Source organism: Phalacrocorax carbo, unplaced genomic scaffold (assembly GCF_963921805.1).
Source record: "Phalacrocorax carbo unplaced genomic scaffold, bPhaCar2.1 SCAFFOLD_249, whole genome shotgun sequence".
Classification (NCBI taxonomy): Eukaryota; Metazoa; Chordata; class Aves; order Suliformes; family Phalacrocoracidae; genus Phalacrocorax; species Phalacrocorax carbo.
The window spans coordinates 11,239-27,683 of NW_026990312.1; the positions used below are offsets into that span (position 1 = coordinate 11,239).

Consider the following 16,445-nt stretch of genomic DNA (forward strand, 5'->3'; position numbering starts at 1 on the left):
ACATCTGGGGCCACCATTGATGGGACAATGGGGCCACCAGGGTTGGGGACACTGGGGACACTGGGGCCACCATGGATGGGGCCACCTGGGGTTGGGGACACTGGGGACACTGGGGCCACCATGGATGGGGCCACCTGGGGTTGGGGACACTGGGGACACTGGGGCCACCATGGGTGGGACAATGGGCCCACCAGGGTTGGGGCCACTGGGGACACTGGGGCCACCTGGGGTTGGGGCCACCAGGGTTGGGGCCACTGGGGCCACTGGGGCCACCAGGACCCTGCTGGGGACAAGGCCACCACTGGGGCCACCACGGCCCCCTCCCATCCTGGCCACCGGCGGCCATCTTGTCACGCCAGCCCCGGCCAATGGCGGGTGGGACATCGCTTGGTGGCCGTCCTGTCCTGCCACCATGGGCGGGGTCAGCCACGGCGGCCATCTTGTCACCTCAACCGCGGCCAATGACGGGCGGGGTGAGCCATGGCGGCCATCTTGTCACCTCAACCGCGGCCAACCATGGGCGGGGTGAGCCACAGCGGCCATCTTGTCACCTCAACCGCGGCCGATGACGGGCGGGGTGAGCCACGGCGGCCATCTTGTCACCTCAACCGCGGCCAATGACGGGCGGGGTGAGCCACGGCGGCCATCTTGTCACCTCAACCGCGGCCAACCATGGGCGGGACATGACTCGGTGGCCATGTTGACCCATCAACTACAGCCAACGATGGCCAAGAAGCAGCTCGGCAGCCATCTTGGGTGGCCACCGTGGCCACCGTGGCTCAGCAGCCATCTTCTTCTGCCACCACGGCCAATGATGCTCAGGAGGAACCTTGGCGGCCATCTTGTCCCGCCACCACAGCCAATGATGGACAAGCAATGGCTCGGCGGCCATCTTGTCCCGCCACCACGGCCAATGATGGACAAGCAATGGCTCGGCGGCCATCTTGTCCCGCCACCACGGCCAATGATGGACAAGGTGAGCCACGGCAGCCATCTTGTCCCGCCACCACGGCCAGCGATGGACAGGATGTGATGCGGCGGCCATCTTCTCCTGCCGTCCATGGCCAACACCAGGCAGGAAGTGGCTCGGCCGCCATCTTTATTGCGTCCCCATTGACCCCTGGGTGCTGGGGGACCTTCCAGGAGAGGACCCTGAGAGTTATTTGGGGTGGGGGGGGCAGATCCAGACCCCTCCCTCCAGGCTCTCTGCTGCTTTTGAGCCCCTTTGGCTTTAGCGATGCTTCGTGCCCCCCACTCCCCCACCCCAGATTTAGGGGTCTTCCCCTGACCTTTGAACTCTGCCCCCTGCCCCCCGCGTGGCTGGTCCACGGTGGGGTTGGCCCCTCCCACAGCTGCCAGCTCCCATTAGCACAAATTGGGGGGGCGCAGGGGGGGCCCCAGATGTCTGGGTCCTTTCTGGGGGGGGCGGTCCTAGAGAAATGGGGGGGCCCCAGATGCCTGGGTCCTTGCGGGGGGGTGGGGGATAGCTTTGGGGTGGGGGAGGGAAGGGGGAGCCCAGATGCCTGGGTTCCCCAGTCCGGGGTGGGAGGGGAGGACACCCCCCCCCCCCAAATTTCTGTGGCAATAAACGGCTTCAATATGTAGCTTCCCCCCCCCCCCAAAAAAAATAGAGGGGGGGAGGGGTTAAACACCCCCAAAGTGGGGGCAGCGGGGGGGGTCCTGGTGAAGGGGACCCAGGGAGGGGGAACGGGGCTGGGGGGAGCATTGAGCCCCCCCTGCTCTGGGGTGTGGGGGTCCATCCCCCCCCCCGGGTTTGCACCCCCCCCACCCCGCTGTACGATATGTAAATAGGGATCGATGCGACCTCAATAAAGGATTTCAAACTACCCCCCCTCTGTGTGACACCCCCCCCCCAAAACCCACCCCTGGGACCCCCAAAAACCTCCAGTACCCAGTGGGAACCCCACTTGGGGGGGGTAATGGGGGCTGAAGGGTAAATTGGGGTCTGGGGGGTGTAATGGGGAGGTGATGGGGGCAAATGGGGTCCGGGGGGTGTAATGGGGGGGTGATGGGGGCAAATGGGGTCTGGGGGGTGTAATGGGGGGTGATGGGGGCAAATGGGGTCTGGGGGGTGTAATGGGGGGTGATGGGGGCAATTGGGGTCTGGGGGGTGTAATGGGGGGTGATGGGGGCAATTGGGGTCCGGGGGGTGTAATGGGGGGTGATGGGGGCAATTGGGGTCTGGGGGGTGTAATGGGGGGTGATGGGGGCAATTGGGGTCCGGGGGGTGTAATGGGGGGGTGATGGGGGCAATCGGGGTCCGGGGGGTGTAATGGGGGGGTGATGGGGGCAAATGGGGTCTGGGGGGTGTAATGGGGGGTGATGGGGGCAATCGGGGTCCGGGTGTGTAATGGGGGGGTGATGGGGGCAATTGGGGTCCGGGTGTGTAATGGGGGGGTGATGGGGGCAAATGGGGGCTGGGGGTTGTAATGGGGGGGTGATGGGGGCAATTGGGGTCCGGGGGGTGTAATGGGGGGGTGATGGGGGCAATCGGGGTCCGGGGGGTGTAATGGGGGGGTGATGGGGGCAAATGGGGTCTGGGGGGTGTAATGGGGGGTGATGGGGGCAATCGGGGTCCGGGTGTGTAATGGGGGGGTGATGGGGGCAAATGGGGGCTGGGGGTTGTAATGGGGGGGTGATGGGGGCAAATGGGGTCCGGGGGGTGTAATGGGGGGGTGATGGGGGCAATTGGGGTCCGGGTGTGTAATGGGGGGGTGATGGGGGCAAATGGGGGCTGGGGGTTGTAATGGGGGGGTGATGGGGGCAATCGGGGTCCGGGGGGTGTAATGGGGGGTGATGGGGGCAATTGGGGTCCGGGTGTGTAATGGGGGGGTGATGGGGGCAATTGGGGTCCGGGTGTGTAATGGGGGGGTGATGGGGGCAAATGGGGTCTGGGGGGTGTAATGGGGAGGTGATGGGGGCAATTGGGGTCCGGGGGGTGTAATGGGGGGGTGATGGGGGCAATTGGGGTCCGGGGGGTGTAATGGGGAGGTGATGGGGGCAATTGGGGTCCGGGTGTGTAATGGGGGGGTGATGGGGGCAATTGGGGTCCGGGGGGTGTAATGGGGGGTGATGGGGGCAATCGGGGTCCGGGTGTGTAATGGGGGGGTGATGGGGGCAATTGGGGTCCGGGGGGTGTAATGGGGGGGTGATGGGGGCAATCGGGGTCCGGGGGGTGTAATGGGGGGGTGATGGGGGCAAATGGGGTCTGGGGGGTGTAATGGGGGGTGATGGGGGCAATCGGGGTCCGGGTGTGTAATGGGGGGGTGATGGGGGCAAATGGGGGCTGGGGGTTGTAATGGGGGGGTGATGGGGGCAAATGGGGTCCGGGGGGTGTAATGGGGGGGTGATGGGGGCAATTGGGGTCCGGGTGTGTAATGGGGGGGTGATGGGGGCAAATGGGGGCTGGGGGTTGTAATGGGGGGGGTGATGGGGGCAATCGGGGTCCGGGGGGTGTAATGGGGGGTGATGGGGGCAATTGGGGTCCGGGTGTGTAATGGGGGGGTGATGGGGGCAATTGGGGTCCGGGTGTGTAATGGGGGGGTGATGGGGGCAAATGGGGTCTGGGGGGTGTAATGGGGAGGTGATGGGGGCAATTGGGGTCCGGGGGGTGTAATGGGGGGGTGATGGGGGCAATTGGGGTCCGGGGGGTGTAATGGGGAGGTGATGGGGGCAATTGGGGTCCGGGTGTGTAATGGGGGGGTGATGGGGGCAATCGGGGTCCGGGTGTGTAATGGGGGGGTGATGGGGGCAAATGGGGGCTGGGGGTTGTAATGGGGGGGTGATGGGGGCAATTGGGGTCCGGGTGTGTAATGGGGGGGTGATGGGGGCAAATGGGGGCTGGGGGTTGTAATGGGGGGGTGATGGGGGCAATTGGGGTCTGGGGGGTGTAATGGGGGGGTGATGGGGGCAAATGGGGTCCGGGGGGTGTAATGGGGGGTGATGGGGGCAATTGGGGTCTGGGGGGTGTAATGGGGAGGTGATGGGGGCAATTGGGGTCCGGGTGTGTAATGGGGGGGTGATGGGGGCAATTGGGGTCCGGGGGGTGTAATGGGGGGGTGATGGGGGCAATCGGGGTCCGGGGGGTGTAATGGGGGGTGATGGGGGCAATTGGGGTCCGGTGGTGTAATGGGGGGTGATGGGGGCAATTGGGGTCCGGTGGTGTAATGGGGGGTGATGGGGGCAATTGGGGTCCGGGGGGTGTAATTGGGGGGTGATGGGGGCAAATGGGGTCTGGGGGGTGTAATGGGGGGGTGATGGGGGCAATTGGGGGGACAATGGGGGTGATGGGGGCAATTGGGATTGTAATGGGGGGGTGATGGGGGCAACTGGGGGGACAATGGGGGTGATGGGGGCAGTTGGGGTCCGGGGGGTGTAATGGGGGGGGTGATGGGGGCAGTTGGGGTCCGGGGGGTGTAATGGGGGGTGATGGGGGCAATTGGGGTCTGGGGGGTGTAATGGGGGGGTGATGGGGGCAATTGGGGGGACAATGGGGGTGATGGGGGCAATTGGGATTGTAATGGGGGGGTGATGGGGGCAATTGGGGTCCGGGGGGTGTAATGGGGGGGTGATGGGGGCAATTGGGGGGGACAATGGGGGTGATGGGGGCAACTGGGATTGTAATGGGGGGGTGATGGGGGCAATTGGGGGCTGGGGGGTGTCATGGGGGTGATGGGGGCAATTGGGGGGGTAATGGGGGGCTGGGAGGCAATGGGGGCTGGGGGGGCAGTTGAGGGTGGGGGGCAATGGGGGTGATGGGGGCAGCTGGGGGGCAGTGGGAGGGGTTGGGGGGGATGGGGGGGGTCTGGAGCATCTCAACCCCCCCCCCCCGCCGTCTGGGGGGCGTGGCCAGGCTGTTGCTAGGATACCGGCCAGCATCCCCATCACCATGGCAACCTCGCGGCGGGGGGGAGGGGGGGAGGCCGCCCACGCCCCCCAGTTCGCCGTAGCCCCCGCCCTTCCTACGCCACGCCCCGTGCTGACGTCACCCAGAAGCTTCCAGGCTCCGCCCCTTGCCGTTTCGCCCCCCCCCTCCCCCCACCACGGCCCGGGGGGGCCCCGCCCCCCCCCGCCCCCCCCCCCCCCCCCCCCCCCCGCCCGCGCCCGCCGCAGCCGCACCCGGACCGGCACCGGCACCGGCACCCCCGGGACCCCCCCCCGGGACCCCCCCCGAACCGGCACCGGCACCCCAGGGACCCCCCCCCACCCCGCCACAGGCACCCTACCCCCACCCCGGGACCCCCCCGAACCGGCACCGGCACCCCCGGGACCCCCCCCCAGGACACCTCCCCCCCCCCCCCCCAAAAAAACAGACACCGGGACCCCTCCTCAAATACAGGGGCCCCCCCCGAACCGGCACCGGACCCCCCGCTCGAGCCCCCGCACCCCAAAACCGGGCTCAACCCCCTCCCTCGCCCCCCCCAACCCGGCATCTGAGAAGGTAAGGGGGGGCCCAAGGCTTTTGGGGGGGCTCCGGGGGGGGTGTAGGGTCCGGGGGGGTCTTGGGGGGACCCTGAGGTGTTTGGGGGGGTCCTTGGTGGGGGGGTGGGAGCAGACGTGGGTCCTGGGGGGCTCTGGGGGCCTTTGGGGGGACGTGGGGGATATTGGGGTCCGGGGGAGTCGGGGGGGGGGGCAGTGCTTTGGGGGGGCCCTGGGGGGTGTTAGGGGGCAGACAGGGGTCCTGGCGATTTTGGGGGGGTCCTGGGGGTTGTTGGGGTCCGGGGGGGGCCTGGGGGGGTCCTGGGTTTTTTGGGGGGGTTCTTGGTGGGGGCTGGGGGCTCTCGGGGAGCCCTGGGGGGGTGGATGGGGGTCTGGAGAATTTTGGGGGGCTCCTGAGGCGCGTCGGGGTCCGGGAGGGGCCTGGGGGGGTCCTGGGGGTTGTTGGGATCTGGGGAGGTTCTTGGGGGGGGGGAATGGGGGCTTTTGGGGGACCCTGGGGGGTCTTAAGGGGTGGACACGGGTTCTGGGGGGGGGTCTTAAGGGGTGGACACGGGTTCTGGGGGCGTCCTATGGGTTGTTGGGGTCCGGGAGGGGCCTGGGGGGGTCCTGGGGGTTTTTGGGGGGTCCCGGGGGTTGTTGGGATCCGGGGGGTTCTTGGGGGGGGAATGGGGGATTCTGGGGGCCCTGGGGGGTGTTAAGGGCAGACACGGGTTCTAGGGGATTTGGGGGGGGTCCTATGGGTTGCTGGGGTCCGGGGGGGGCCTGGGGGTTTTTGGGGGGTCCTGGGTGTTGTTTGGGTCTGTTGGGTGCTGGGGCTTTTGGGGGGTTCTGGGGGGGGGTTTGGGGGAGCAGAGAAGGGCCCTGAGGGGGTTTTGGGGTACGCTGGGGGTCTGGGGGCAATTTGGAGGAGTTGGGGGGGGAGTTGGGGGTCTCAGAGGGGGGCAAAACGAGACCTCGGGGGCTTTTGGGGGGCCCTGAAGGGTTGGGGAACCTGGGGGGGGGGTCACAGAGGGGTGCTGGGGGCTTTTGCGGGGCCCTGGATGGTATCGGGGGACAGTGACGGGTTTGGGGGTCTCTGGGGGCTTTGTGGGGGTGTTGGGGGTCCTTGGGGGGAGCAGCAAGATTTAACTGAGGCTTTTGGGGGCCCTGGCGGTTTTGGGGGGGCCCTGGGGGTGCTGGGGGCAATGTGGAGGGGCAGGGAGCCGTGTTGGGGGCCCTGGGGGTTTGGGGTGCTCTGGGAGGTTTGGGGGGGCTTTGGGGGGTGTCTTGGGGGACAGAGAAGGGTGTTGGGGGGTCCGGGGGGGCTTAGGGGGGGACCCTGTGAGGTGTTTTGGGGCCTGGGGGGGGGGGGGTGATGGTGGTTTTGGGGGGTCCTGGGGGTGGGGGGTGGGTGATTGGGGGCACCCGGGGGGGCTGGGGGGGGCAGCAGGAGGTTGGGGGTGGGGGGGGGGGGGCATTTCCCGTCCCATTTGGGGGGAGGGGGTTCGTGTTTGGGGGAGGGGCAGGGTAACACCCCACCCCCCCCCCAACACGGACGGGGGCTGGGGGTGGACCCAGGCATCCGGGGCGGGACCACGTGCACACGCGTGTGGCGGCGGCGCCGACCGCCCACACGCGTGTGCCCTCCCCGCCGGCCCCGGGGCGCCCTCGCACACGCGTGTGCACGCTCCCGCATCCCCAGGGGGGGGTGCGCTTAGGGCACGCGCGGGGCCGCCCCCTCCCCCTCCCCCCGCGCGTGAGCGTGCGTCGGGCTTTCCTCGGCCCCCCCCCCCCGCCCCGGGCGCACGCTCAGCCTCGCACACGCGTGTGCACCGCCACGCGGGGGGGGGGGGTGTAGCCGCGCCGGTGAGTCACCCGCCGGTGGGCGCGCGTGTCCCCGCGTGTGACGCGCGAGCGTGAGTCAGCACGCGTGACGGGTGGGGGGGGGGGGGGTGGGTGGTGTGTGGATATGACACGGGGACGGGCAGCGCACACGCGTGTGCGACGTGCACGAGGGTTTATACGGCCCTCCTCTGGGCGGGGGGGGGGGCTACATGCCTCGATGCACGAGGCTGCGCGTCCTCGTGCGACGCCCTCGTGCGACGCCCTTGTGCAAACCCCTCGTGCGACGCCCTCGTGCGACGCCCTCGTGCAAGCCCCGCCCCCCCGTGTCTCCGCAGCTCGCTGGCCGTCACGGAGGAGCCGCCGGCGCCGGCGAACGTGCGAAGCCGCGGCCACGTCCCCCCTCCATGGACTCGGCCCCGGGCGTCGCTCGCCCCCCCCCGGGGCCCTGAGACGTGGTGGGGGGGCAACCCCGGACGCCTGGGTCCCTTCCCCACACCCCGGGCAGGCGGGGGGGCGTAGGGGTCCCGGCAGTGGGTCCCCAAGGAAGCAGAGGGGTGTAGGGGGGGTCCCAGCAGCGGGGCCCGGGCGCCTGGGTCCCCTCCCCATACCCCCAGCAGCCGGGGGAGGGGTGTAGGCATCCAATTCGGGGGGGGGGGGGTGTCCTATTCCCCCGCGCCCCCGTCACCCTCTCCCCCGCCCGAACGCCTGGGTGCTCCCACCCCGGTGTGGGGGGGGTGCGGGGTGGGGGGTCAGGATCCGGCCGGGCGCCTGGGTCCCCCCGGGGTCTTCCCCGGGGTCCGGTTCAGGCTGGAGTCGCTCAAGCGCTGGAATGGGGAGGGGGTGGTTTGGTGCGAGAAGGGGGTGCAGGTGCTGCTCACCACGGTGGGCGCCTTCGCCGCCTTCGGCCTCATGACCATCGCCATCGGCACCGACTACTGGCTCTACGCCCGCGCCTTCATCTGCAACACCAGCAACATCTCCGGCGAGGACGCGGCCCATCGCGACCGTCGCGACCCCGGCGGGTTGACCCACTCCGGCCTCTGGCGGATCTGCTGCCTCGAAGGTGGGTGGAGGGGGCGGCGCGGTCGGGGTCGGGGTGGGGGGGGGGGGAGCTCACGGCCCCGCGGCACCATCGGGGGAAGCTCGCGGCCCCACGGCACCGTCGGGGGGAAGCTCGCGGCCCCACGGCACCGTCGGGGGAAGCTCCTGGTGTTGGGGGGACCTGTAGCCCCGTCCCTGTCCCCACGGTGTCCCCATCCCCATCCCCGACCCACGGTGTCCCCACGGTGTCCCCACGGTGTCCCCGTCCCCGACCCACGGTGTCCCCACGGCGTCCCCACGGTGTCCCCGTCCCCGACCCACGGTGTCCCCACGGTGTCCCCATCCCTGTCCCCGACCCACGGTGTCCCCACGGTGTCCCCACGGTGTCCCCACGGTGTCCCCACGGTGTCCCCACGGTGTCCCCGTGTCCCCGCAGGCCTGAAGCGGGGGCTGTGCCTGAAGATCAACCACTTCCCCGAGGACATGGAGTACGACCACGACAGCGCCGAGTACCTGCTCCGTGAGTCACCGCGGCAACCGCCCCACCATTGCCATGGCAACCGCCCCACCATTGCCATGGCAACCGCCCCGGTGTCACCCCAGCAACCGCCCCACCATTGCCATGGCAACCGCCCCGGTGTCACCCCAGCAACCGCCCCACCATTGCCATGGCAACCGCCCCGGTGTCACCCCAGCAACCGCCCCACCATTGCCATGGCAACCGCCCCGGTGTCACCCCGGCAACCGCCCCACCATTGCCATGGCAACCGCCCCACCATTGCCATGGCAACCGCCCCACCATTGCCATGGCAACCGCCCCACCATTGCCATGGCAACCGCCCCGGTGTCACCCCAGCAACCGCCCCACCATTGCCATGGCAACCGCCCCACCATTGCCATGGCAACCGCCCTGGTGTCACCCCAGCAACCGCCCCACCATTGCCATGGCAACCGCCCCACCATTGCCATGGCAACCGCCCCAGTGTCACCCCAGCAACCGCCCCACCATTGCCATGGCAACCGCCCCACCATTGCCATGGCAACCGCCCCACCATTGCCATGGCAACCGCCCCGGTGTCACCCCGGCAACCGCCCCACCATTGCCATGGCAACCGCCCCACCATTGCCATGGCAACCGCCCCGCTGTCACCATGACAACCGCCCTGCCGTTGCCACGGCAACCGCCTTGGCATCACCCCACCGACATCCCAGGTGTTATCCTGGCGTTGCCCTGGCAACCGCTGGGGTATCGCCATGGCAACCGCCCCCCACCCCCCCCCCCCAGCCCGGGCATCCTCACGGTGATGCCTTGACAACCGGCTTGGCGTCGCCGCGGCAACCGCCCCGTGCCGCTCCCATGGCAACCGAGCCTCTGGCCACGCCCCCTAGCAACGGGGCTCCCCTGGAAGCCCCGCCCATAGCAACAGGGCGGGGCTCCCAGCAACGGCGACGCCGTGGCAACGCCCCTCCCCTAGCAACGGGGATGCTGGGGGCGGGGTGGGGTGCCAGGGTTCTGTCCTCTGATTGGCTGCTGGCCTGGGGGGGACGGCTGCGTTCTGATTGGCTGCTCTGCTAGGAAATCTGTCCTGCTGATTGGCTGATGGTCTACCTACAGGGAGCACATGCCCAGCTCTGATTGGCTGTGGCTCCAGGCAGGGGGTTTGATTGGTTGGAGGGTCAGGGCTCCCTGCACCCCTATTGGCTGGCGGTGGCAGTGGACCTGGGGATCCTGTGCTCTGATTGGCTGCTCTCCTCCCCTCCTTAAGAAATTCTCCTTTCCAATTGGTTGCTGGTCTCAGAACCACAGGAGCCTCTGTGCTCTGATTGGCTCCTGATCGCAGTCCTCCTTTCTCCTCATTGGTTCCCACCCTCAAAGAGCTCTCCTCTGATTGGCTAATGCCTCTAAGGGCTCCCTTTGGCTGGATCCCTATGGGGCTCGCAGGCGCTGATTGGCTGCAGTCTGGGGAGCTCCCATTGGCTGGTGCTGGTGGATCTCAGCGTACCCGTGGTCTCTGATTGCCTGGGGGCTGATGGATCCCAGGGTGCTCGTGGGGCTCTGATTGGTTGCCAGCCCAGAGCTCTCATTGGTCAGGGCTGACAGACCCCACGCTATTCATGCGCTCTGATTGGATGCCAGCACCAGGGCTCCCATTGGCTGGGGCTGACAGATCCCACACTATTCGTGAGCTCCGATTGGCCATCTACCTAACAGCCTCCCATTGGCCGGGGCTGACAGATCCCACAGCGCTCGTGGGCTCTGATTGGCTGCCAGCCCCGGGGACTCCCATTGGCCGGCTCTAACGAGGGGGCGGGCTCCCGCAGGGGTGGTCCGGGCCTCCAGCATCTTCCCGATCCTGAGCGCCGTCCTGCTGCTGCTGGGGGGGGTCTGCGTGGCCGCCAGCCGCCTGCGCCGCGCCCGCACCAGCCTCGTCCTGGGCGCCGGCATCCTCTTCGTCGCTGCCGGTCAGTGGCGGGGGGTCCCCCGGGTCCCCCAGTCTCTTGGGGAGACCCAATCCCAGCCAGAACCCCTTGGGTGGTCCCCTGGGTCCCCCAGTCTCTTGGGGAGACCCAATCCCAGCCAGAACCCCTTGGGTGGTCCCCTGGGTCCCCCAGTCTCTTGGGGAGGGATCCCCAATCCCAGCCAGGACCCCTTGAGGTGTCCCCTGGGTGCCCTGGGTCCACTGGTCTCTTGGGGAGGGGTCCCCGATCCCAGCCAGGACACCTTGGGGTGTCCCCCCCAATCCCAGCAGGATCCCTTGGGGGTCCCCTGGGTCCCCCTGTATCTTGGGGAGGGGTCCCCGACCCCAGCCAGAACACCTTGGGGGGTCCCCTGGGTCCCCCAGTCTCTTGGGGAGGGGTCCCCAGTCCCAGCCAGGACACCTTTGGGGGGTCTCCTGGGTCCCCCACATCCCCCAGTCTCTTGGGGAGGGGTCCCTGATCCCAGCCAGGATCCCTCAGAGGGTGCCCCCAATCCCAGCAGGATCCCTGGGGGGGGCTAGGGGGTCCCCAAGATCCCAGGGGGTGGGTGTGTCCCCTCGATCCCAAGAGGCTCCATTGGGGGGGCCCAATCCCTGCCTGGGGGATGCTGTTGGAGGGGGGGACCCTGATCCCAGGGGGTTCCGTTGGGGGGAGGGGGGGCAGGGGGGTCCCCGGGATTGTGGGAGGAGCCATTGGGGGGGCGCTGGGGGGACCCCTGGGGGGCGCGACCTGGAGCTGCAGCCCTGAATGGGCCCTGTGGCCCCTGCCTGCCCCTCGTCCCCTGCCCCTCGTCCCCTGCCCCTCGTCCCCTGCCTCTCCCTCGCCCCCTGTCCCTCATCCCCGGTGTGTCCCCTGTCCCATTGTCCCCTGTCCTTCATCCCATCCCTCATCCCCTGCCTGTCCCTTGTTCCCCATCCCTTGTTCCCTGTCCTTCATCCCCTTGTCCTTCATCCCCCGTCGCTTGTCCCCTGGCCTTCATCCCTCGCCCTTCATCCCTTCATCCCCTTGTCCCCTGCCCTTCATCCCTCGCCCTTCATCCCTTCATCCCCTTGTCCCCTGCCCTTCATCCCTCGCCCTTCATCCCTTCATCCCCTTGTCCCCTGCCCTTCATCCCCCGCCCTTCATCCCTTCATCCCCTTGTCCCCTGCCCTTCATCCCTTCATCCCCTTGTCCCCTGCCCTTCATCCCTCGCCCTTCATCCCTTCATCCCCTTGTCCCCTGCCCTTCATCCCTCGCCCTTCATCCCTTCATCCCCTTGTCCCCTGCCCTTCATCCCTCGCCCTTCATCCCTTCATCCCCTTGTCCCCTGCCCTTCATCCCTCGCCCTTCATCCCTTCATCCCCTTGTCCCCTGCCCTTCATCCCTCGCCCTTCATCCCTTCATCCCCTTGTCCCCTGCCCTTCATCCCTCGCCCTTCATCCCTTCATCCCCTTGTCCCATCCTTCATCCCTCGCCCTTCGTCCCTTCATCCCCTTGTCCCATCCTTCATCCCTCGCACTTCGTCCCTTCATCCCCTTGTCCCATCCTTCATCCCTCGCCCTTCGTCCCTTCATCCCCTTGTCCCATCCTTCATCCCTCGCCCTTCATCCCTTCATCCCCTTGTCCCCTGCCCTTCATCCCTCGCCCTTCATCCCTTCATCCCCTTGTCCCATCCTTCATCCCTCGCCCTTCGTCCCTTCATCCCCTTGTCCCATCCTTCATCCCTCGCCCTTCATCCCTTCATCCCCTTGTCCCATCCTTCATCCCTCGCCCTTCGTCCCTTCATCCCCTTGTCCCATCCTTCATCCCTCGCCCTTCATCCCTTCATCCCCTTGTCCCATCCTTCATCCCTCGCCCTTCGTCCCTTCATCCCCTTGTCCCATCCTTCATCCCTCGCCCTTCATCCCTTCATCCCCTTGTCCCCTGCCCTTCATCCCTCGCCCTTCATCCCTTCATCCCCTTGTCCCATCCTTCATCCCTCGCCCTTCGTCCCTTCATCCCCTTGTCCCATCCTTCATCCCTCGCCCTTCATCCCTTCATCCCCTTGTCCCATCCTTCATCCCTCGCCCTTCGTCCCTTCATCCCCTTGTCCCATCCTTCATCCCTCACCCTTCGTCCCTTCATCCCCTTGTCCCCTGCCCTTCATCCCTCGCCCTTCATCCCTTCATCCCCTTGTCCCATCCTTCATCCCTCGCCCTTCATCCCTTCATCCCCTTGTCCCCTGCCCTTCATCCCTCGCCCTTCATCCCTTCATCCCCTTGTCCCATCCTTCATCCCTCGCCCTTCGTCCCTTCATCCCCTTGTCCCATCCTTCATCCCTCGCCCTTCGTCCCTTCATCCCCTTGTCCCCTGCCCTTCATCCCTCGCCCTTCATCCCTTCATCCCCTTGTCCCATCCTTCATCCCTCGCCCTTCATCCCTTCATCCCCTTGTCCCCTGCCCTTCATCCCTCGCCCTTCATCCCTTCATCCCCTTGTCCCCTGCCCTTCATCCCTCGCCCTTCGTCCCTTCATCCCCTTGTCCCATCCTTCATCCCTCGCCCTTCATCCCTTCATCCCCTTGTCCCCTGCCCTTCATCCCTCGCCCTTCATCCCCTTGTCCCCTGCCCTTCATCCCTCGCCCTTCATCCCTTCATCCCCTTGTCCCCTGCCCTTCATCCCTCGCCCTTCATCCCTTCATCCCCTTGTCCCATCCTTCATCCCTCGCCCTTCATCCCCTTGTCCCCTGCCCTTCATCCCTCGCCCTTCATCCCTTCATCCCCTTGTCCCCTGCCCTTCATCCCTCGCCCTTCATCCCTTCATCCCCTTGTCCCCTGCCCTTCATCCCTCGCCCTTCATCCCTTCATCCCCTTGTCCCCTGCCCTTCATCCCTCGCCCTTCATCCCTTCATCCCCTTGTCCCCTGCCCTTCATCCCTCGCCCTTCATCCCTTCATCCCCTTGTCCCCTGCCCTTCATCCCTCGCCCTTCATCCCTTCATCCCCTTGTCCCTCACCGGTCTCCCCCTCACCCCCCCGGCCCCCCCTCGCCCCCCCACCCCCACAGGCCTCAGCAACATCATCGGGGTGATCGTCTACATCTCGGCCAACGCGGGGGACCCGGGGACGAAGCGGGACGAGGACAAGAAGAGCCATTACTCCTACGGCTGGTCCTTCTATTTCGGGGGGCTCTCGTTCATCCTGGCCGAGGCCATCGGCGTCCTGGCCGTCAACCTCTACATCGAGCGCCACCGCAAAGCCCGGGGGGGGCCCGGGGGGGGGCCGGGACCCCCTCCTCCCCCCCCTCCCCCCCGCGTCCCCCCGGGTCCCCGTCCTCGACCCCGACGACGATCCCGGTCCAGTTCGCGCTCCAGCGAACCGGGACGGTCGCGGGATGCCTCCCCTCCCCCCCCGCCGCCCCTCCCCCCGCCCGGGAAATCCGGGGGGGGCCCCCCCCCCGCCGATATCTCCATGTACACCCTATCGCGGGAGGGACCCCCCGGGCCGCCCCCCCCCGGCACCCCCGGACCCCCCTTTTTGCAGTTGCATAACGCCTTTGGGAAGGACCCCCCCGGGGGCCCCCCCGACAGCGCCTCGGGGACCAGCACCCTCAACCGCAAGACCACCCCCGTCTAGGGGCACCCCGGGACCCCCTCGGGACCCCCCAGCACCCACTCGGGGACCAGCACCCCCAACCGCAAGACCACCCCCGTCTAGGGGCACCCCGGGACCCCCTCGGGACCCCCCAGCACCCACTCGGGGACCAGCACCCCCAACCGCAAGACCACCCCCGTCTAGGGGCACCCTGGGACCCCCACGGGACCCCCCAGCACCCACTCGGGGACCAGCACCCCCAACCACAAGACCACCACCCATCTAGGGGCACCCTGGGACCCCCCCAGGACCCCCCAGACCCCTCTTGGGGACCAGCACCCCCAACCACAAGAACCCCCCCACCTAGGGGACCCTCCCAGGACCCCGGGACCCCCCTGGGGACCAGCACCCTCAGTTGCAAGACCACCCCCATTTAGTCGCACCCCGGGACCCCCTGGGCACCCCCAGACACCCCTTGGGGACCCCCCCGGGCACCCAAATCCTGCCAGGCCCCCCCCGGGGACCGACAGCAAGAGCAGCCCCACTTGGGGGACCCCCCCGACCCTCCCGGCTGCCCCAGCTCCTGCGCTCTTCAGCCTCATCTTCCTCCTGCCTTCCTCATCCTCACCTTCCTCCTGCCTTCCTCCTCTTCCTCCTCTCCTCTTCCTCCTCTCCTCTTCCTCCTCCCCTCCTCATCCTCCCCTCCTCATCCTCCCCTTTATCCTGCCTTCCTCATACCCCTGCTCTCCTCCTCATCTTCCTCCTCCCCTCCTCTTTTTCCTCCTCACCTTCTTCCTGACTTCATCCTCATCCTCACCCTGATCCTCCTGCTCTCCTCACCTTCTTCCTGTCCTCATCATCCTCACCTTCTTCCCCCCCTCTTCATCTTCCTCCTCGCTTCCTCATCCTCACCTTCATCCTGCCTTTCTCATCCTCCTGCTTCCTCCTCCCCTCCTCTTGCCTTCCTCCTCACCCTCCTCCTTCTTCATCCTCACCCTCCACCTGCCCTCTTCATCTTCCTCCTGCCGTCATTCTCCTCCTCCTCCTCGCCTTCCTCCTGCCCTCTTCATCTTCCTCCTCACTTCCTCACCCACACCTTCATCCTACCTTCCTCATCCTCCTGCTCTCCTCCCCGTCCTCCCGCCCTCTTCATCTTCCTCACTTCCTCATCCTCACCTTCATCCTGCCTTCCTCATCCTCCTCCTCCTCTTCCTCCTCACCTTCTCGCCCTCTTCATCTTCCTCCTCCCCTCCTCCTCCTCCCCCCTTATCCTCACCTTCCTCCTTCCCTCTTCCTCCTCCTCCTCCCCTTCCTCCCCTCCTCCTCCTCCTCCCCACCCCCCCGGCCCTCTCGCGGGTGGGGGGGATTTAGGGGGTCCCCATTGGGGATGGGCGGATTTGGGGGCGCCCCCCCCCCCCGATCCATCAAGGGCTAAACTCCCCCCAGTTCCAAGCCCCCCCCTCAGGGGCCCCGCCCAAGGGGCCCCCCAAAACCCCCGTCTCTTGGGGGACTCCTGAAACCGCCATCTCTTTGGAGGGGCCCCCTGAAACCGCTCTCTCTTGGGGGGGCCCAAATCCACCATCTCTTTGGGGGACCCCCAAAACCCCTGTCTCTTGGGGGACCCCCAAAACCACCTTTACTTGGGGGGGCCCCAAACCCACCATTTCTTGTAGAGGGGGGCCCAAAACTGCTGTCTCTGGGGGGGGGGGTGGCCCTGAAACCACCATTTCTTGGGGGGGGGTCCCCAAAACCGCCATCTCTTGGGGGGCGGTCCCCAAAACTGCTGTCTCTTGAGGGACCCCCCCCCAAACCATCGTCACTTTTGCCCCATCCCCCCCCCCCCGCTCCCTTTTGGGGGGTCCCCAGGGACACCCCCACCCCCCGCACAGCCCTGGGGGGGTCCCTGTGCCTTAGGGGGGGCTGGGGGGGGGCAGAGGGACCCCCCCCGGGTCATCCCCCCGCAACCCTCCCTGGCCAGTATCAAACCAGTAGCTCCCAGTTCCCTGGTCTGTATGGGACCGGTAACGCCCAGTCCTGTGGGTACGGTCAGACCAGTACGGCCCAGTTCCCTGGGGTGTATCAGACCAGTATGGCC

The 16,445-nt window shown here is 67.5% G+C and overlaps 1 protein-coding gene across 1 annotated transcript; it reads left to right on the forward strand.

Annotated features, from left to right (window-relative positions):
* The first annotated feature begins 8,103 nt into the window (after positions 1 to 8,103).
* Positions 8,104 to 14,795, forward strand: LOC135310997 (voltage-dependent calcium channel gamma-8 subunit-like). The gene is made up of 4 exons (XM_064440140.1): positions 8,104 to 8,347; positions 8,762 to 8,845; positions 10,648 to 10,788; positions 13,824 to 14,795. The coding sequence occupies exons 1-4, from the start codon at positions 8,194 to 8,196 to the stop codon at positions 14,390 to 14,392; spliced, it is 948 nt and encodes a 315-aa protein (XP_064296210.1). The 5' UTR covers positions 8,104 to 8,193; the 3' UTR covers positions 14,393 to 14,795.
* Positions 14,796 to 16,445: the final 1,650 nt, after the last annotated feature.